This window comes from Mauremys reevesii, linkage group 27, assembly GCF_016161935.1.
Source record: "Mauremys reevesii isolate NIE-2019 linkage group 27, ASM1616193v1, whole genome shotgun sequence".
Lineage (NCBI taxonomy): Eukaryota > Metazoa > Chordata > Testudines > Geoemydidae > Mauremys > Mauremys reevesii.
Window position 1 is genome coordinate 5,015,199 of NC_052649.1, and position 21,988 is coordinate 5,037,186.

The 21,988-nt window shown below is 43.5% G+C and overlaps 1 protein-coding gene across 1 annotated transcript in view; it reads right to left on the bottom strand.

The window, feature by feature from the left end:
* Nucleotides 1–21,676, bottom strand: part of KPNB1 (karyopherin subunit beta 1) — a 32,748-nt gene extending 11,072 nt beyond the window's left edge. Inside the window, exons 1-11 of the mRNA XM_039516858.1 lie at nucleotides 21,477–21,676; nucleotides 21,118–21,176; nucleotides 17,785–17,967; nucleotides 12,718–12,918; nucleotides 10,290–10,442; nucleotides 9,064–9,123; nucleotides 8,638–8,727; nucleotides 6,628–6,738; nucleotides 4,791–4,892; nucleotides 2,153–2,377; nucleotides 1,356–1,547 (exon numbers count right to left, since the gene is read on the bottom strand). Of these exons, the coding sequence (XP_039372792.1) occupies nucleotides 1,356–1,547; nucleotides 2,153–2,377; nucleotides 4,791–4,892; nucleotides 6,628–6,738; nucleotides 8,638–8,727; nucleotides 9,064–9,123; nucleotides 10,290–10,442; nucleotides 12,718–12,918; nucleotides 17,785–17,967; nucleotides 21,118–21,176; nucleotides 21,477–21,516 (1,416 nt within the window). The 5' untranslated portion in view covers nucleotides 21,517–21,676. The remainder of the gene's footprint in view (nucleotides 1–1,355; nucleotides 1,548–2,152; nucleotides 2,378–4,790; nucleotides 4,893–6,627; nucleotides 6,739–8,637; nucleotides 8,728–9,063; nucleotides 9,124–10,289; nucleotides 10,443–12,717; nucleotides 12,919–17,784; nucleotides 17,968–21,117; nucleotides 21,177–21,476) is intronic.
* Between the last annotated feature and the right edge of the window lie 312 nt (nucleotides 21,677–21,988).

Here is a 21,988-nt window from a genome sequence, read left to right on the forward strand (position 1 = left end):
ATAGTCAATTAGCAAGTGAGGGGCAGGAAGTCCACGCACCAACACTAGGAGCCATCAAAGTCACCCAAAAAGGCGGCCACGTGCAGGACTAATGGCTTCCTCCCCATGGCCAGCTACCCAAGCATAGTGATGTTTCAAAGCAATAATGAAGCCTGAGGCCTTGTCTAGACTAGGATATAAGATGTGTTAATAGCCTACCCTTTAAAGACACACAGTTCTGACTCTATGAATTGACACCTGTTAGCTAACTTGTGCTATCATCTCACTTTAAACAAGGCCTGAGAGAAGGCTAACGTTGCCAGCTGAAGGGCCAGGCAGTGACTGCAGCTGCCTTAAAGGACAAAAACTCAACAGTTGAACAGGTGAAAGCCTTATGATTTTCATTTCAATTTGCAAAATTTACATTCGTTCACATCTTCAGAAGAAAAAAGCCCCAGTAACACGAGCCTTTGCCAGGGTCAATGGGATCAGGAAGAGCTGACCAGAGGCCCCTAAGCTCCTGGGACCAGTAGAGAAAACATACTAAGGAAAATTAAAATTTTAATTATACAGCTCCTAACACTTGATTTAACACCATAATCCTCACGCATCTCTGCTGGAACACAACAAAAGGACTCTGTAGAAGAAGTAGTTCATTGGTTAAAATGCAGTGAGGCAGGCCTCCTCCTTGCAATGACGCTACATGTTTGTTCAGATAGGCGGTCTAATATTACATGCATTAGGAAGAAGGTAAAGTTGAACTTGCCAAACCAGCCCAGTGGTTTGGCGATAAAACAACTTGAATGTATGCAAGGGAATGAGATGCATCTCGTGTTCCTCGAGTAGTGCTGCAGAGGCAGAATATTGAGCTAATAGGGAGAGAAAATATCCTGTCTCCCCCTCAGCTGAATGAGCAGCCTTGGCTGCCTGAGAAGGGTGGCTAGACAATACAAAAGAGGGTGCACTAAAAAAGTCATCTGAAGACCTCTCTTTTATACAGTTACCAGACACCCCATGGTCTTTGTAGGGAAGAGTCGTCTCCCCAGCATTTTCAAACTGAAGACAACTTCACCCTTGTTCCCTTCCTGAGCATCGTTCCAGTTAGCTGTCTCCCCCATCAGCCCCCTTCCTTTTTTCCTGTCCCACCAGCATGCGGCACTACAGACTTGAGGCACGTTCACACAAGGTTTCTTGTGGTGGATGAACAAGTCAGTCATCTCTTCGCATCATTTAAGGGAGTACCCCATAGGCTGCGGAACTCCTCTAGTTTACGTAGGAGGTCTGCTCACAAGAATTGGTAAGTAAATCCTTCAACCCCACACCTGCTGGTAGAAGCCCAGCCCATATTGTCCCACAACAGTGGAGTCCTGCCTTACCCAGCACACATTGGAAGCCACTCTGGGCTCGGCACTCAGGCCCTCGATGAGACACTGCAACAGCGGAGCGAGGTAAATGTCATTGATGGCAGCTTCAGGGAGCAGCTCGCAGATTCTGCCCACAGTCCACGCCGTCGTATCTCGAACCACCACACTAGGATCTTTCATTAGTTCTATTAGAGTGGGCATGGCCTGGAACAGAACCACACAGTTAGTAATAAGTCAGAATCACACCAAATTCACTCGCATGATACCAATAAGCCTGCAGCTGTTTGGGCATATGGTCTTTTCAGAGTATTTATTCCATGGTCTACCAATAAATGGGACCCCCGAGCTAAGAAGCCACCTTTGGATGTAAAGAAGGCCCATAAAGTAAAGTATTTCCTAGTGACAAAGCCAGGAGCACTGAACCCTACGAGTTTCAATTCTCAGATTCTACATATTGCCTCACAGCGAGAGGCAACATACACAGGGTTAAAAGCCTGCGCTAACCAAAGCTGTGTGGACTGAGTGTGCCTTCCACGTGCTGCACAAACAAAGGGGGCCCTGCTCTAAGGATAGCTACTCCAACCGATCACAAGAGTTTGCCAAATCCATGCAAACGCCCGCATGTTAGAATTCTAACATTTACCGTCTTAAAAATCTCCTTTGCAGGTTGTTCAGCAACTGAGCAAAACTGAAAGGTTACACACAACCATGATCTCTGATCTCCCTTCCTGGGTCGTGCTCAAAGTAGTTACATTAAGTCAAACATTTTTGTTCAAGCAAGCCAACCTCCAAGAAAAACTTGGTCTGACCTGAATAACTAGTGGTTTGAGCTGGTTGGGTTCTGGCCCTTCCAAAATACACCCAAAAGCCATGACAGCTGCATCTCTGTATCGCCAATCTGGGTTTTTAATGTGTTCTTTAATGAAGGGCAGCACATGAGGAACAATGTCGTCTTCACAGCAGGTTGCCAGAAGCATGAGGCAAACGCCAGCTGCTTTACAGGGATTCCAGTCGTCATCGTCATCATTTTCATCCTGGGAAGAGAACACTTGGGTCACTCTTAGCAAAAATATCGGTTACCAACCAGAACTTTGCTTCTTGCTGGATCCAAGGACAAGGAATATGAACAGGTACTGACTGTGTTTTGACATGAATTCAGTCCACATTACAAACCTAAAAAAGTAAATGTCAGTTACTGGGCAAAGTGCACCCTAGAGCCCTTTTATTCTCTCATGGGTGCACCCCTTTAGGTGATGGGCGTCTTACTCTAGGTGGAACCACATGGTCCAACCACTCAGAATGGATCTCTGGGTCCAGCCCCCTGGTTCCCAACTGTGTTAACTCTGTTTTGGCTCCTGTATGAGTTTCCCTTCAGAAGCCCATGAGAGCATAATTTTGCAGTAACACAAACATCATCTTCAAACAAAGTGTTATTCTTTCATCAGAAGATAAAACCATTTAGATCAAAGCGTAAACACCATAAAAGGTCTACATGCATGGGTATTACCTACACCAGAGGGTCTCAAACTGTGGTGGTCCGCAGACAGTTCCCTCTAAGGTGTGCACCTGGGCGGCCGCACATAAGAGAATGAAGGGCCACCCACCTAATTAGTGGAGCCGCGCAGGCATGGCTCCACTAATTAGGTGCCTGGACCCTGGAGAAGATGCACATGTAAGGCGAGGTGATGGCCTTGGGGGGAATAAAGGGTAGGTGGGAGGGGGCAGTGGGGTAAGAAGAGGGGGTGGGGGGAATTTGGGACATGGAGAGCTGTGGCAGCCAAAGATGTGACTTTACCCAGCTCCAGGGCTGCAGCAGTGGGGGGGGGGGGAAGAGACCCCGCCCTCCTTCCCAGCCCCAGGTAGGGGGCTGCCGCAGCAGGGGAGAGACCCCGCCCTCCTTCCCAGCCCCAGCTCGGGGGCTGCTGCAGCGGGGGAGAGACCCCGCCCTCCTTCCCAGCCCTAGGGGGCTGCCGCAGCGGGGGAGAGAAGGCACATCCATCGCATTAGAAAGGTAAGACTACTGATTTTAAAATAGGAGTTGTGTGCTTTTATTTGTAGAACAAAAAAAGTTAATAATTAAGGGTTTAATATAGCGCTTTTATCCAAGGCGCTTTACAATAGCTAGCTAACGGTACAAACAACATTTAGAAAGATTATTAAGTGGTTTGCTGAGACCCTCAGCAATTTTCAAGTGGTCCGCGAAAAGAAAAGTTTGAGAACCACTGACCTACACCTTTGCAAGTTCTCTTTTGCCAGCTAACTCCATCTCTGTCAGGACGAAGCAGTGTGTCCGACCCACAGTGTTTCTCTGTGCGGCAGTTCATGACACACTCAGTAAGTAGCCTCTTCTAGACCCCCCAACACCACACCCTTTTCTAGGGTCTGAGAGTTTGGGTCTCCTTTGACCCCAGGCTTAGCCTTTGGAAGAGTAACCCATTCTAGCGTGGATGGAACCAGTTAGGTAGCTTCTCCCTCCAGCTGATGGCCCTGCCATTGTTAACCTAACTCCTTTGAAGGTGCACATCTGAGGATGACTTATGTTTCCTGATTGGTTCTTTAACAACCTTACAGCCTCCTGTAATTGAACTACTTATTCAGGCAGTTGGCACTAAAACATGGAACAAGGAAGCAATCTCAAACATAACAGCCATTAAAAATTACAGCCATTTCCTAGTCTCTCTCAAACTTGACAAAGGAACTTGATACTACGTGGATTTTTTAACTGTTATTTAATATCATGTTAAACAGACTCGGTACAGCAAGTGATTTCGTTTGGATACGGTTTGTTCCACAGTCTAAATTAGCCCCTGAGAAGTCCTCATAAAAACAAATAAGTGTGGTAAAATGTGGTACTCCGAGCTTAGAATTTAAGGTTTTTTTTAAAAAAAAAAAGGGTTCTAAATGAGGCAAACAAAACCTTGATGTCCTGTTTTTAATTCCACAAACACTAAACACTTTGTGCTAAATGATACTGCAGCCTCATGATGACCTATCAAAAGCCTTCAGTAATCAGAAAGGGAAACTTGCCTTAATGAAATGTTGTACAATAATGAAACCACCTCAAGTGGCTGGAACCAGCTTCACTGCAGCCTCAAGTCTCAGCTTTCACAAATAATGCATCATTCAGTCAGAGTGGTGCATGATGTCTCATCATAGACCAAGGACTGCTACATGAGGTGTTCAGAACAAGCATGCCTTTATCTCAACTCTATAAAGAGCCTAAAGGATCTTCCAGTCCCAGTTCATTAGTGAATCATCTATGAAAATAGAATGCTGATTCAATGACCAGGGGCCACATTTAACTAATGGCATTCTATCCTACATAGTTAGACTGACAGCATTCCAGCAATTGCTTGTGTAACGTAAGGCTGGTACCACGTAAGTGTAAGGTTCTTGGTGCATACAGACAACTCCAGACAATGCATAGTAAGGAACCTCCAAACTCACCTGTTTAGTTAGTGTCTGTGTGAGAATTGGGACCAGATACTGTAGTGCTCCCTTAGCATAAAATTTGCTAGTATGCTCTGGAGGCCTTCCTTGCTCTGCTGCCTAGAAAGAAAGGTTACAAAACAATCCTCAATTGCTGCACAGAAACACTTTTCCTTCTGAAAAAAATCAAACTGAATTAGATTTTAAGTTATCCACTTTATGCTGTAAAATCACCAGCAAAAGCTGGAACTCTTTTCCCAGGAGGACTCCTTGAATTCTACTCTAGTTAAATGTTTGATGCACATGCTCAGTTTGCTACCCGGCAAGTGCATGCTGCCACTCCCCACACTACACAAACATGTTGAAGACAAACTGCAAATATTTACAAATTAAACAATTACTAAATGCCTCCAAACAGGAAGGGTAAGAGGCACTTAGCATACAGATTAGACCTCTGTGCTGACTGTCCCTTTACCCTTGCTATTTTGAGCATGCAGCAGGAAAAATACATTTAGCTCCCTTTAAAGAAGGAAGTTTACACTAAGACTTTTTGGAAAGAAAGAGCATCTGCATGAAGAACAAGACACCATTTTCCTTTTCAATCCATCCACCCTAAAGAATAAGAACTACCCGGTACTTTTATTTTAGCCAATTGCTTTTTATAACCAAACCATAAATCTCATGTGTTATACACAATGCAAGAGTAACCCTTTAAACGTTCCTAGAGGTAAACTACTGGTGCCAGTATCACTGAACTCCTAAGTCATGTCATTGTTTCATGGTACAGACAGCATTATTATTCACAGAGCTAAGGAAACTCAGCCTAAAAAAATACTCATTTGGCCCTGTTCAGTAGAAGGACCAAGGAAGGGCTCCAATGAGCCTTAATGAGGCGAGAGATCTAAGTTTTCCAAGGTGCTGAGAACTTTATGCACAAAGCTCAACGTAACGTGCAAACCAATGCGTGTGTTCACTATGCAGCCACACATATGGGACCTCACTTGTCTTTAAAGAATGTGAAAAATCATGCCCACTTTACAAACGCTTTCAAATAACCAAAACCATAACCTAATTTCACTGGAATATTCGAAGACACTCTTTAGCCCTGTTGAGTTTCAAATCCCAGCCATTCTGGTACTAGAACGCTTTTGTTCATTATTTTAAAAAAATTAAGTCCTGTTCTAGTCCCATCTCAGAACAGCAGAAGCATTTTGCTCCAGCTTTCCCCAAAATTTTACCTCAAGAGAACCGCTGAGCCTGAAGAATTTCAGCCTGATGGATACAAATTTTGAGACCTTACAAAGGCACTTACAATGGAAACACTCCTGAAACTTGTGCTCCGACTGTAAATATTTCCAAGGCACTCAAACCCAGAAATATTTTGGCAGCATGTCAAGGACAGAGCAAATTATTGGCCAAAAACAATGAGCTGAGAAAAAGCTTTTACTGCTGCTAAACAAACTCGAGATACTTGCAAATACAAAAGGTTACTTGTAAACTCTTGACAGACATCCATAAGTCTAGCCAGTGAATGAGAAGTTTGCTACTGAATCGCTCTTCATAAAGACAGCAACCCGAAATGGATGATATATTGCCTTGCATACCATGCAGCCTCAAGTCTCAGCTTCCATAATAGATATGCATCACTTAATACTCAGAGTGGTGCATGATCTCTCATCATGGACCTAGGACTGCTACACAAGGGTTCAGACACAGCTCTTTAATAAAAATCGCACCTTGGAAAAACAAAGGCGCTTCCAGACCTGGTTCAGTCCCTCCTTTTTAATGTTTGAAACAATGGTTACTTGTTTTACTCACTAACACCGATCCCCACAAACACCAATTCCAAGCTCACCTCAGATGCTTCAATAGCCAGATCCATTTCCTCATCACAGACGTTTGACCAGAATTCTATTCCCTGCAGAGCCACCTCGTCAATGTCACTTTTCATTGCTTCAATTGTGATCTTCAGAAACATGAGATAGAGAAAAAGGGGACATTTTAGCAAAAGTCATTCTGACGCCATATACTGGCAGCACGGTACAGGAACCTAGTCATCCTGAAACAAGAGGCAGCTTGAGAGAGAGCTCGTCTTTCTTAGGGCTTGTCTACACTGGAAACACTACAGTATGGACCCTACCTATGCCAGCTGGAGAGGTTCGCCTCTTGGCATAGGTAATCCACCTCCCCAAGAAACGGTAGGTAAGTCAACAGAAGATTTCTTTTGTCGAACTAGCACTGTTTACACTGAGGGTGGGTATATATAGCGATGACTTACAGGGGTGTGAAAAATCTACACTCCAGAGAGATGTAGCTATGCCAATGCAAGTTCCAAGTGGAGGCAGCTGCTAAACAATACCTCCACATTTCAAGAGAGAGTATGACTGGGCAATAGGGAGAATCGCGTTTAAGGACTGCAGAATAGCAACCAATTGCTCACGCGCACTGCTTAGATACAAATGTTCACAGTACCAAGCACTAACAGAGATGTGACTCCAGGCATTGGTTACATGGATTTGATTGGAATAGGGGTGTTTGTAGAGAGACCTTACCTCCCCCCCGCCCCACAAAAAGATAGGGTTACACCAAAAACCTTCCGTTCTTACTAAAGAGCCATAGAATCTTTAAAATCCAGGCAGAGGATTTAGGATTTTTTATCTAGGTCTCAGCGAAAGAACCACATATTGTAGATGGAACTATTTTGAAGGGACAGTAAGCCTACATTAATTCCAGATAAATAATGGAATACACAAAATTCACAAACATCACCAATATCTCTAGATTTTTCCATGTCGTAGGTTGCCTTCTGTCTCCACACCACACTCTTATGTACCACCAAACCTGGGCAATACCTTCATAATCAAGACATCTTGAATGTAAAAAACAGCAGGTCCCTATGCAAGAATTTCTAACTGTATCCTCTCCATCTTCTCCAGTTCCCCCTTCACTACTATGTAATGCTATATGCTAGTTAGCTGCAGTGCTCTGTCCCATAAGTGGCTGCATTATAGTGGTACTATAAGTATCCAGCTTGAAATGTTTTGCAATTGTTCAGGAAGAGAAGTGCTATAGACATTAAAATGAAAAGCAGGCACTCCTGTAAAAAAATAAAATTCACGCAAAGCCGCAGCCATACCAGGCAGCTAACGTGGAGACCACGTTTATATTTAGACTCAGCCTTTAGTGCCCTAAGCCGGTAAAAGAACAGGCAATGAAAAGGGCCAGGCCCAGTTCCCCTGTGACTACAGCACTGACAGGTGATTTCTGAATATGCAGTTTTAAAAACCTAAGTGCCCAACCATCCTCTAGTAGCAACTGCCACATAGAAGAAATGGGAGACAAAATTCCAATGAGAAAGGGCCAGAAAACCAATTTTCTTTTCACACAAGTGGAGTGGCAGGGAAGTCCTACTTTAAACAAATACGCAAAAATCCAGTCCTGGGTAAAGGGATGGGGAAAGCATAAGGAACTTCTAAGAGTATCTGAGTGTTTCTTAGATTACCTACATTTGGGATTAGTTATTTTACAATCCACTTAACACAGAGGGACCAAGAATCAGGAGTTCAGGGCTCTATTCCCAGCTCTGCCAGTAACGACAAAACCTTGGGTGCATGTCATCTAACTCCGTCTGTAAAATGTGACCACCGCAACACTGATGTAATTAAACAGATATAATTGCAGAAGAGGATGTCCGTACAAGGGGGGAAACATGAGTGGAAGGCCATCCTTCTCTCTCCAGTTCTTGCACTGCAGGGGTTGGAGTGGGAGACACGGGGAGCAATTTTCTTGGTTCCTGTCCCTTGGTTTATAAGCATGAGCACGCTGGAGTTAAGCCACTATTCCATTTTTGATTTGCAGTACTCACAGCAAAAAGAGCAGGACCCATATATGTTTCCATATACTGATAATAAAGGGACATTATCTTCACCAAGTTCTGTAAGGCAGCCACTCGTACCTGTCAGAGAAGGAAGTGGGTCAACAAATGTGTCGTTTTTCTGAGCACAGCAAGAAAATGTTACTCTCGATGCAGAATTCATGCAACTGTCAAACACTCTCTTCAGGAACTAATACTCAATATTAGCATGTTTGTAGCCTAAACATAGCACAACTAAAACAAAGGGAAGCAAAAATCAATGCGAATTATTAGTGATTAAAATTACTCCACAGGCCAATTAAAATGAGTTTATACCTTATTCATACAGCACTATTTCTTTAAATGTAACACTTAAAATTCTAGAGGTCACTGGATGGTGCAGCGACAGACAGTTCAAGACGTTATATCATCACTTACCCTCGTATCTGGACATTGCGTTGCTTCACAGACTACTTGCATAATAAAGTGCCTTTCAGACTGCAAAAGAAATAAAAGAATTAGAAGTGTATTATGCAAAAGGGTTTAAAAATCTTCCGACAGGATTATATTTTAATTCTTTGACTCGGAGAGCACCTGATCTTCTCAGCAATTATTGCCACCAACATTACATTGCTACAAGAGCTAGGATATAGGTAGCCACTTGCCACACAGCGTTTTCATAATTATTTCCAAGTGATAAAGAGCCCACTGCAATTGTGAATCCCAAATTTGAATGTCACATCCAAGTAGGTACGTTGCTCTAATCAGAAAAAAATATGGTCACAGCACTAAGGAAAGTAAGGTTTTGTTGCTTGTTTGTTTTTTAAAAGCTATTGTCTCCTAGATTATTTCAGCAATTATTACAAAATGTGTCAAAAGCTGATTTAGCTGGTACACTAATTTTCTGGGAGGTGTTAAGAGGAGATAGGGAATATAATAATTTAACATTCTATTTACTACTCCCAGGCCCATTTAGAGGGCAGAAGTCCACTACAAATGCAATCTGAACAGATTACGCTCAACCAGCTCATCAAACGTTAAGGCACCGATAGAAATCAACAACAGCTGAATGGTTGACTAGGGAAAGGTTTTTATTAAGAGAGCATCTCAAGATAAAAGTTTAATTACTAGTTCCATTTTCCATTAAATCTCTATGGTAGGAATATGAGGGGTGTTCCTACTTTAATGCCCTTGCAGATTTTAAATTGGTGGAAACGCCCCTGGTGAGGACACACACAGTCGACACAAAGAGCATAGTGTGAACATGCAAAGCAATTTAATTACTGTGATGGCTATCCGAGGAGGTAACTTAGGTTGACTGAATTCTGTAGTACAGACTTGCCCTTAGGCTACAACAACATTGCAGAGAGCAGAGTTTGATTAGGACACAGAATGTATAACAGGCTAAACCCTAAGTTCAGTACATATTTAGCCAAAAAAGTCAGTGATGCTCCTTTTTCATTTTATGTCTTCTCCAAACACTTCCCCAGTATTTCTGCACCACAGCAGTCTTTAAAACTAATTTTACAGACGTGAACCCAAGTCTCAGCTCCAAGGGAATTATGCATCAAGCAAAATTCAGCGTGGTGCATGATTTCTCATCATAGACCATGGATTCACTCCTTCCCTTTCGCACCCAGAATTCGGTTGCTTCCTTTACTCACCTCTTTGTCAAAGTTTGCTTTGGTGAATTCCAAAGAGTTCAAGAGTGCATTAGTAGCTGCTAGCTTCACATTGTTACTGGGCTCTTCCTTTCGCATCCCTTGGATAATGGCTGTGAGAATTTCATTGGATTTGTCCTGAAGCTGCTCTGGATCCTGAAACAAGGAATAAATAGTGGTGAAGTTATCTGATGGCTTGCAGATTGCAACTCCGCTTTTCAGGTGCCTGCTCCCCTATGTATCAAGTTTTCCCCCCTTCATATGGTTTGGCAATGAATTCTACAGGCAGAGGAAATTCAAATCCTTTAAGGCCAAAAGGCCTTTTGTTCACTAGAAACACTAGGGGTCAAATATGAGCAACTTAACACCTCACTGTGACACCAAGGCAGTGCATCCTTAAAGAGGGCACAGTCTGCTGCACCTGAACAGCAAATACATTCCAGAGTTTAAATCACAAGTGCCAAATATTAAAAATAAAAATTAAATATTACCACTGTGCTTCAAGTCAGCAAGCCTCAGACTGCTTCATTCAGCTATGTTATAGTGAGTTCAAACGACTGCCAATTTCCACTCTATTACCATTTGAGCAGAGGCATACATCAGTGGTCATACCCCTACCACTGTGTCACCAATAGGCCCACATTTGATATACTGGCAGTGGATCATGCAAGGATCAGTAGCAAGGAAGGACAGCTATAACCAAAAGAGGTAGTAGAGGTTAATCATTCAGGGTTGGAGGGATACAGAACAGCACCGCTTATACCACAGGAAAAAAAGAGTATCTGGAATGCAAATTCCCAATGGCCCCTAAATTGTGTTAGGATTTATCAATATCACATTGAGGAACAATACAAAGCAGCGTAAAGGGGAAAAATTCTGTTCAGCAACCCAGGACAATCAAACAAATCCACTATGGATTAGTGAAGCTTAATTACTTGCTGTCTTCCAGACAAACGGCTGACATGCACTTAGAAATCCTGGGTGTATTTGTAACTGATGATGGTTGACCTGAAGCCCCTCTATTCTAGTAGTAGTGATTGCAACTTTGAATCACCTCTTCATTTTATGTATCTCAGTACCAGTATTTTCCCCTCCCAAGCCTGTTTACTTGCCCCAGAACTTATTACTGACAGAATTTTTAGTTTTCAATTCAAATCAGTCAGGCAGCAATTCAAACCCTTCAGACACTCAGTGCAGCAAGAGGCACACTTATCTTTTCAGGTCGCTTTCAAAATCTGTTTTTCCTCTGGTCTCTCCTCCTGCCTTATTTTTGTTGGTTTCTTCCACTCCCTGTCCTCACTGACACTTCTGATACTGTTTCTTCATTTTACCCTATGAGGCTTCCCTCACTGCCTGCTCCCTGTCTCTCTCCTCTTCAAGGAGGGGACCCGCCTTCTGCAGTCATTACACGTTCTTCAGACCTCTCCATCTACCACGGAAGCTTCCCAAACTTTGATTCCAATATTCCATCCTTTCTCCTGTAAAAGGGACACCACCTAAAATATCTCACTTGCTGCACGAATAGCAGAAGGGGAAAACATGTTTATCCTATTACACACTGACTGACAAGATGTTTGACCATAGATTGAAAAGTGAGACCAGATCCTCCTGCCTTGCACAAGGAAAGCAAGTTTTCTGTGTGATGGCTATCTAGACCATTGCTTTTATAAACTTCTCTGTCTGATGAACTAGATGTACTGCACTGTACACTTCAGAAGGAACACATCTGTACTCTTTCCAAAGTGTAATAAGGGGCAAAACAACCATTCAATGGCATTTACACAGAAACAGGCAGGAAGCCAGTTTTTGTTTTCAGCCTTAGGTCAGAACACAGGGTTTTTAAGTGCAGTTCAGATCAGCCACTTGTCCTATATACACACACAACACAGTCTGATACTAAAAACAAGTTGTCTATAAAAATTGTGACCGCTGTTTTCTTAAGGTCCTTGGCTGGAAGGTGCTGTATAGAGCAAAATATTTGTGTCAAAATATAGAAGATACTGAGCCCAGCCCATGATCTAATGAAATAATTTAGACTTTTGAGTCCCCAGAGACAACCTCAGTAAGGATTTACCACTCAGTTGTAATCATTTGACTCATCAGGACATTTATCTGGGTTCTTAAAATGGCACCCAGCTCCATAGGCTGAACACCATGCACACTCCATGATTAAATCTGCACTTTAGTAAAGATGACCTGGATTTATGTTGCGAAACCAGGTCAATTCTTCCTTCAGATGCCACTCTTTGCACTTTGGTCTCATCCGTGGGTTTTGTGGGGAATCATTCTGCTGCCTCTCTTAGTATAGGCATCCTAAACCCGCAGACAACAAAACAGCCTAGAGGGGTTGTCTAGAGAAAAGAAGTTTAGACAGGAGAAAGGGTGAGGAAAGAGGACACTGCATAGCATATATTCAAGAGAAGGCACTTACAATATCCTGACAGATGTAACCAATTGCCTCCAACGTTGACTCTTTCATGTGCTCAGTGCTGTGTTGATTTGTAACATTAGCTACCAGCTGAGGAATGAGTTCAGGCCACTGGTTCATGGGAATCTCGGCACAGGCAATGCCAGCCACACACTGTGAGGCTGAGCTGGGCCTGTATGTTTCCGTACCCAATGTTTGCAAAACCTGTGGAGAAAACATCAGCAATTTAGTCAGACTTTTCCAAATCAATTTCACTAGTCTACACTCTTTTATTATTTGATATCAGTGACCCAATACAGGAAGATTGGAATCTAAGATCTCTACTTGACGGGGTGGGAGGAGAGAGAGAGTATAGCAAATGTAACTAGCATGAGTTAGCTGATCAATTTTATTTTTACCCGCAAACATGGGATTAAAACAGGTAAATTTCACCTTTCCTTCTACAAACAAGCATTAACCCCAGCAACTGAAATGAGTTTGCCCCTATATTGACAGGGTCATGGTTTACCCCCTCCAGGCAGCAGGATTTGTCTGCATGATTAAATACATTTCTCTAAGACACCCTTCATATTCTATGAAGAGTGCCCATATACGATGAACCATGAAGGGAACAATTCCCCTTTCTCTGATATAAGATTATAAATCAGAAAAATTATCCACAAAAGAAAGCTTTTCAACTTAGAGAAGAATTACATGATTTCAAGTAATCTGGACCCTATTTCTTGATACACTTGACAAAGAATGCTGAAATGGCTCAAACAATGCTCAACTTCCATTCCACCTGACCTCTCTGCTTCCCACCCCCTCCTTCCTTATTGTGTCTGTGCATGTAAGTTTTTTAAAAATTGTTACTCCCCCCACCCTAACATGTTATGCCTGTTTATTATTGTCCAATTCTCTATTGCCTGGTTGCAGCTTTGATGAGTTATAAAGTTGCATAACTGTATTGGATATCCTGTGAAATGGGCAGCATTTGGTAAACATATACATGCTGAGAGTCATTTACTTCTTTGTATTTTTTATTATGAAAACTAATCAAAGTTTTCATCCAGGGGGGGAGGGATAGCTCAGTGGTTTGAGCACTGGCCTGCTAAACCCAGGGCTGTGAGTTCAATCCTTGATGAGGCCACTTAGGGATCTGGGGCAAAAACTGGTCCTGCTAGTGAAGGCAGGGGGCTGGACTCGATGACCTTTCAAGGTCCCTTCCAGTTCTAGGAGATTGGTATATCTCCAATTATTGTTATTATTTTATATTATAAAATTAATCAAAAAAATTGGATAAATAGCATTCCCAATCAAAAATCTAACTGGACAGCTTATGAGAAAATGATCTTTAAGTGGGGGTGAATAATATTTTAAATTTCTGTTATAGTTGAATCTCTAAGTCAGACTGTCCCAAGAGGAAGCACTGAACTGCTTCTGGCTGAGTAGTATGGCACAAATTAAACCTGTTTACTCTAACTGGTTGACTTGCTGAACAGTCTTTCTAGTCTTTGCTCAGCAGCAAAGACATTTTGTACTCTCCACTTCGGCAAATAACTCCCTTAAAAAAAAATAATTTTAGTAATTGCCGAACACTCAGCCTTGGATATTTAGATCTTCCATTTGTCCATACAATAGGTACAGCACTGTTGGTGGTATTGCAAGGTTCTCCCAAGCTACCTACCACTATTGTCTTAGCTGAGCCTTAGGAACGAGGGGAAAAGCTTCCATGTCCATTCAATGTTTGGTATTCACAATACCAGTTGGAGCCAAATGTAGAAGTGATTTTATGATTGGAATCGGACTGATTCACCAACTCATTTCACATTAGGTCACTGATATCAGACAGTAGTAATTGGTCAATACTCTCTCATCACTGTTTAGGTCAACTGCACTTGTATTCCCGCTCTGTGATCCAGCATGGACATCCACTATTAGGCTTTTGGCTCCCAGCCATCACCTCTTTTGGATGGAGACACATCTCTCTCCATCCTGATCAGTGTTTTTCCACACTGCACAGTCCCCAGTCTAAACTGAGTTTCCCAGCAAACCAATCTGCCGTAACTGGTCAGCATCTGCATGTTGCTCTCTCTCCAAAGGCTTTGTAATTGCCCAGTTTTAAGCAACCACACAGCCCTTTCTAAGCAAGTACATTTATTCTTAAAGTGAAAGCATAGGAGAAAATACATTAAAAACAATAACCCACATGCACACTAATAAGCTTACCAGAAATGACCCCCCCCCCACTCCAACAAGGGATCTAGCAGGCAATCAGGCCTTCAAATCCTATCACAGGTTTTTTTTACTTGTGGTTATAAGTTCATACCAGCTTTTAACCCAGAACAAGCACATTCATGACAAGTCAATCTCTTTTTTATATACAGCTTGGGTCTTTGATCTTTAGAGACCATTAACATGTAATCAGTCAGACAATGGTTCTCTCTTCAGGGTGTAGCTTCAAAAGGTTGGGTCTGGAGGTGGGAACTTGCATTCACCCCTTCCCTACCCAGCCCAGGTGTCTCCTAGGAAACCCATTTAATTTTGTTTGTCCCCAAGTTCCTTCTTATCTGGCATGTTGTTTAAAACAGTACTTTGGAACTTCCCAGGTTTTACATTGGCCAAGTCTCCTCCCCAGAGACGTCACATATAATCCCACAATAATATATACACTTTTCATTCATAATACAATGGACTTCAAAGCTATTTAAATTTAGTTCAATAAGCTCTCCCAAAGATATTGCAGCAAATTGCCTTCTCTGTCACAACTCCCACTTAACTTCTAAACAGGAAAAAGGGTAGTGCAAAAAAACTTTGAGAATGTTCTTATAAGAAAGAGCTAGTCATCAGGAATCTTAAATCAAAAAGTTCTCTCAGTAGATCACTTGCACCAAATGATCCAATAACAATGAGTAAAGGATGATTACTTTAATTCTTTGCAGGGACAGTATTAAAGGCAAATGAAACTAATGAGTTTTCTTCAACATACTACAACACTGCAGCTCCTAAACTAGGGATGATCTGTTATTCTGTAATCATACTGTTACCAAAAAACAAAAAATACTAAATTTCCTGTCACACATTTGTCAATTGAAGTAAAAAACATCAAAACAGCATTACCCCTTCTTTTCCCCATTGGAAGTAATAACTGAAAAAAGTTAAATTATCACAAAATATCTAATCATCCAACCTTACTCTGGAGAATACTGTGTAAGTGTTAAACATTAAAAGACACCAATTATCCCAGACAAATGATTATGCAGAATGGGTAGTCCATTTGCACCCAGAATGTACCCATTATAAAGTTCTGCATAGATCCAAGTGCACATACATCTTCTAAAGTCAAAAAGATAACCAGCACAAAGGACTCCCTGGTTGAGAACGCACGACCAATTGTCATTAAAGAATATAGCAGTTATCTGCTGGAAAGTCATTATTGCCAGGCCAGCATTATGTCTCTTCATGCTAACCACTTGCTAGCACAGCTAAAATCTCTTGCCATCTCCTCTGACAAAGGTCATAGCTTGAAGCTTGACAGATTACAAAGACACTCCACATCTTTACAAAACTTAGCGGTAGCTTTCAGCATCTGGAATTTCGGTAACTGTTTTTAACTGTATTCTGCAAACACTCAGTATGCTAGGTCCAGTGTACGTGCGTGTGTACACACACACACACACAGTCCCTGTCTCAGAGATTTCACAATGTACACGACAATTAACACGGTTAAAAAAAATTTGAAGAAACTGTTCAAGTATGAAGAATAAAAATCAAATCCCAATGCATCTGTAAACTACTAGTGATGAAAACTATGTCCTTCAAAAAGTCTGGAATCGCAGTTCACCATTCTGAAGTCTTTCGGTCTGGCTATTCATATGCTTCTGAACAATGCTTTAACAAAATACAAAAGCAGTCTCAGTTTTTGCCCCAAAACCTCACCTATAATTCCTCCTTCAAGCACCATGCTCCAATAGCAAATCCCACTTCTTTTCATGGTAAGGAAGAGAAAAACTAGTAGCAGAACAGAGGTGGAAAAACCTACCCTCTAACATTATCTTAACGAGTACTAGACATATTATTCTTCCCTAAGCACTATCCAACATTGCTTATTTAAGCATCAGAAGTAGACATTTGTCACGTATTTTACACATCCCAATCTCATCATTGCTGGAAGAGTACTTAACAGGCTGCAAGCATTTGAGAGGATTAACTGAAGTAGAGGTTCTTATTGCATACCCCATTCCAGATCTACCAGATGCCCACATACCCCCACCATTCTCATCACTGATACGTTGGGTGTTCTTCCTAACACTACCTGGTCTTTAGCCATTTGCCCTTAGTTCACAGTTACATAGAGATATAGTTATAGTGCGACATATACAACTGAAAAAAAAAACAAAAAAACCTTGACTAAGTTCCGAGCTGTTAGACTGGACAGTTGCTGGGCAACTGAACCCATGGTGTACGGTGTTTGGAGGTCAGGGCTCTGTATGTCAGTGTCTCTGTGTTCTCATTGGTATATCTTGAAAAAAAATTAACTACCGTATTTTATAACACAAATTCCCCTGGAGTTTTAAAGCTTCATGTGAGTAGCCTATTATGAACATAAATAAATAATAAATAAAATCCACCTTTACACAATTTCTCCCATGTATCCCCCCAGAGAGGTCTCATGTACCCCCAGAGGTACACATATCACGGTTTGAGAACGCCTGAACTAAAGCAACACAGCCCTAGACTTCAATTTACAAGAAATTAAAAAAAACCCACAGTGCTGTGTTCTATACTCCAGAGATAGCTGCATTACAGAGTTGGTGAACTTGTTCCCTCTTCTGTATTTTAGCTATCTCTCAGGTGTGTTCTGCAATTTAATGCTTATGAAACAGCTCCTCAGATTAAAGGTGCTACAGCAACAAAGTATTAAGTACAAATGAGGTTCATTGCTCCATAATAGCAAGAAACATAACGATTTTTCAAACAGTGAGAAACAAATCAAATGTTCATTTCTCAGACATACTGTTGGAAAAATGATAAGCAGTTTGGAAGTGAATGGACAAAAATGGAATTCACTGAAGTACAGAAGTTACTTACATAGTTCTTGACTTCCCTGCGGGCATTGGCATCGATTGCAAGCCATCTCTGTTGGTACTGGGCCTTGATATCTGGGTCCTTAGACGTCAAAGAGTTCTTGATCTGTAAACCAGCTGCAACTCTGGCAACCTGGCTGTTCCCTGGATTTGCCAGCACTCTGGACAGTTCCACAAGGAAAGTGGGCTGGGTCAGGAGAAGAAAACATGCTTATTAATGGATACAAATACATACTTCTCTAATCTGCTCTTAATCAGAATCTGTTCCATTAGGTTTTTCTAACTAAAGAGAATTAAACTTTTACCCAACCAAACAACTGCTACCATACGACTGTGTTTTATCCCAAGATTATGAATGTTAAGCTCCTAATTAGAACTACTGGAAAGTAACGTAACTAGATGTTGGATTTTTTCAGATTACTTCAGAGACTCAGTTACCTTCCACGATCCTTCTGTCTGTTTAAAGTACTCCTTTAAATAAAGCACTCAGGTCCTATTCCAAGGCCTATTTCATCCAAGATTATCTGTGGTTTTTTAAAATTAAACATAAATTTAAATGTCACATCAAATAAAGCAAATTATTTTTTCCAAGGGGAGCATCAAGCCAGTTTCCTTTTGGAATTTTTAAATGTTTTTAAAAGCTCAAATCGGGTGCTTTATATACAGTAAAAATATTTCTGTAAGAGTAAGTTTATTACACGATTTCTCTGATGTCAAAGGTATTATTTATGCAGGGCTATTTCACATTTGTTTATCAACACCTGCATTTGTACTGTTTGATTTTGGTAACAACTAGTGAAAAAGTCCTTAGTATTCCAACTAGTTGCAATTTGGCAGCTTGACATTTGATACACTTTTGCTTTGTGTGGTATGGAGAAAGAGCTCCACTAGTGCAGCTCTTGTGCCAAGACTGACCAAAGCATTGTCTCCACTAAAAATTGTGTATGTGTTTTTCGATGCAGCTGCACTGGTTTCAATATCAATTCATACAAAAGTGATTCAGACATGGTGGAAACAAGTCTTCCTGAAACGGTTTTGCCTGCTTTATACTAGCATTTAACCAATCTTTTTAATTGGTGCAACTGCACTCGCAGTTAATGCAAACAAAATTTCTATTGGAAACCAGGGCCTAAGAAAGACTATCTAAAAGTAAAAAGAACAGGAGTACTTGTGGCACCTTAGAGACTAACAAATTTATTTCAGCATGAGCTTTCGTGAGCTCATGCTGAAATGAATTTGTTAGTCTCTAAGGTGCCACAAGTACTCCTGTTCTTTTTGCGGATACAGACTAACACGGCTGCTACTCTGAAACCTATCTAAAAGTAGCTAGGCAACAATTTTTAAGGCAGTATTGAGGACAGAAGAACTTGTGTTCTCCCTGGTCCAAAATATCACCTAAAAAAGTTAAATATAGTTATCCAATAATCTGTTTTAATACCCAAACTGCAGAGTTTATAAACAAATATATAGTTTAAACCCACCATTTTAAGCTAAAACAGTCTTGCAAAAATATCCTGAAAAATGCAATGCCCCCGGCACAAAATATACTTGTTCACTTTTTACCATAATGAAAAAGCTAATTTTACTTATCCATCAAAAATGTATTCATATTTGAGACACAAAATTTTGCAAGGCTGGATTAAATTAAAAATGGGGAAAGCTTTCAGGAAAGGGATGTTTTTGGCATAGAAAGTGAAAATGCTACAGGGACACACACATCCCCTGAAGGGAAACAGTGGGCAGAACTCCCAAAATGCCATACACTTGATGAAGACTATGCAAGGAAAATCCACTAAAAGTAAGAGTAGCCAGCAGTCACCTGTTATTTATTCTCACACCTGCCTCCCTCAAATGGTTAGGTGTTTTGTTTTTTTTTTAAAGCTACTGACAATAGCTTTATTCATTCTAGGCCCAAACTCACAATTTTAATTTAGAATTTATTTAATTTTTCTAGACTACAGACCCAAACCCAATTGCAGTGTACCCGTTCTCACAGCTTCCACACACAGAAGCACTGCAGGAAGACTCAGCAAGAGTCCTAAAATAAAGGCAGAAAAAACCTCATATTTCAGTGGAGGGCTATGATTCATTAAACAGAGAATTGGAACCAATATAAAACTGTAACCCCCACTGTAAGCAACTTTGATTACCAGGTTTCACAAACCTTTAACATTAAATTATATACAAGTAACCTGCCTAGGTTGTCAATTTATGCTGGTGGAGAGGAAAGAATGTATATGGTTGCCAAAAAATTAAACACTCAGTTATTACCTCCAATCCATCAGACAAGTCGGTGACAACTAACCTTCACAGTAGCAAAGAGGAATGCAATAATTCACCCATTTTTAATCACTCACACAAGAACCAGAGATTGCCTCAAAGATGAAAGCAGAATAGCAATTCTAAGAATCAGACCCATACACCCTTATTTTAGTGTAATAGTTGTAATGTTGGGCCTTGATTACACAGACAACATACATTAATGGTAGGCCATATTTTTAACTTAATCCTCTCTTGATTTTAGTATGTGCATGTGTGAACGATGCTAAGAGTTCATAAACACGCTAATGAAAGTGTGTCGTTTGCAGATTTTTGAGTACCCTTTCCCTCTGGAACAAAGTGACCCCCCAGCCTGTCATTTCTCTTAAATACATTCTAAATGTGCTCTAACGCCACCCAGGGCAGTGGACCACAGGGCTCCCAACATTGGTAACACCTTCATCCTCTATCTCAACCTCATCTGGGCCACACACAAGTGTGGGGGGGGGGGGGAGAAGTGCCTAGTTCAGAACAGAGTGAAGGTCCTTTTAAGAGTAAAAAGGGGACTAGAATGAAAGGTAAATAGGATCCAGACGCTGGAAGAGGAAAGAGAAAAATGAAGGGCCAAGAATAAGACAATCAGAAGGCCTGGCGAAGTGCAGAAGGAATGGACCGGCCTAGGGGAGCAGTGGGGGGATTGAGAGCAGGCAGAGAAGGGTCAAGGCCCAGCATGGCAGGGGTAGGGGGCAGGATGCGGGATCAGGTTCTGCAGGGGGGGAGTGAAGGGCCTAGGGCCCTGGGGGGCCATGTCCCAGCTACGGGGCCTCTCCCGGGCGCACCCTAGTCTCCCCACATGGCCCGCAGGCCCCATCGCCGCACACGCAGCGCCGCGCAGCCTAACGCGCTCCCCCCTCCCCCTCCCCCGGCCCGGCTCCGCGCCCCCATTGGCCGGCGCGGCTCCCGGGCGCGTCCCCATTGGCCGGCCGCCGCCCCGGCTGGGAGCCGGCAAGTTGGGCTGCGCCCTTGATGGCGGTTCGGCCTGCGCGGGGCAGGGCGGGGCGCTCCGCGGGGCGCTCACCAGGTTCTCGATCGCCGCCTGCTCCAGGAACTTCTGCGCCGCCTCCAGCTCGGAGCGGTCTGCGGGGAGGGGGGGAGCCGGAGTCAGTCACTGCCCGGGCCCGGGGCCGCCACCGCCACCCCCCCCTCCCCCGGCCCGGGGCAAACGGGCTCCCCGCGGCCTAGCGCCTCCGAGCGGCCCCAGCCCGCGGCCAGCGCCGCCCGCCCCAATCCCCGCTGCGGGGCCCTCTCCGCGCCCCCTCTCCCGCCGCGCCGGGGCAGGCTCCCGCCCGCTCCCCCCTCAGGCCCGGCCGCGCCCTCCCCGGGCCTGGCGGCTGCCGCCCGCCGCTCCCCGTCCCTCCCCCACGTGCTGGCCCCTACCCGGCGAGACCGTCTTCTCCAGGATCGTGATGAGCTCCATGGCGGCGGCGCGTCTCCGGCACGGGGTGGGGTCCCGCTCGCTCGCTCGCGCTCTCGGCTCCTGGTGCGTGGGGGACCCCGGGGCGGGCGGCGGCTGTGGCGGGCGGGCGGGCGGCGGAGGGAGAAAGGGCCGCGCGGGTGGGGGAGCGCGCGCACCGACTAGGCGGAGCCGGGCGGGGGGGAAGGGCCCGGGCAGCCGCGCGGGCGGAGGGATATGGCTGAGCCGGGCCGCGCCGCGCCGCTGCACAGACTCATTGGCTGGCAGCGCCCGCACGCGCGGCGCTCATTGGGCCGGCTGCGGCGCCGGCGCGCGCGCGCGGCCATTGGCTGAGCGGGCTCCGGCGCCGCGCGCCGATTGGCCCGTTTGGCCGGGCTGAGCAAGGGCGGCCAAGAGAAGCGGATGGAGAGGCCGGGGCCGCAAGGAGAAGTTCCTGAGGGGCGGGGCCAGCAGGGCCGCGGGGGCGGGGCCTATC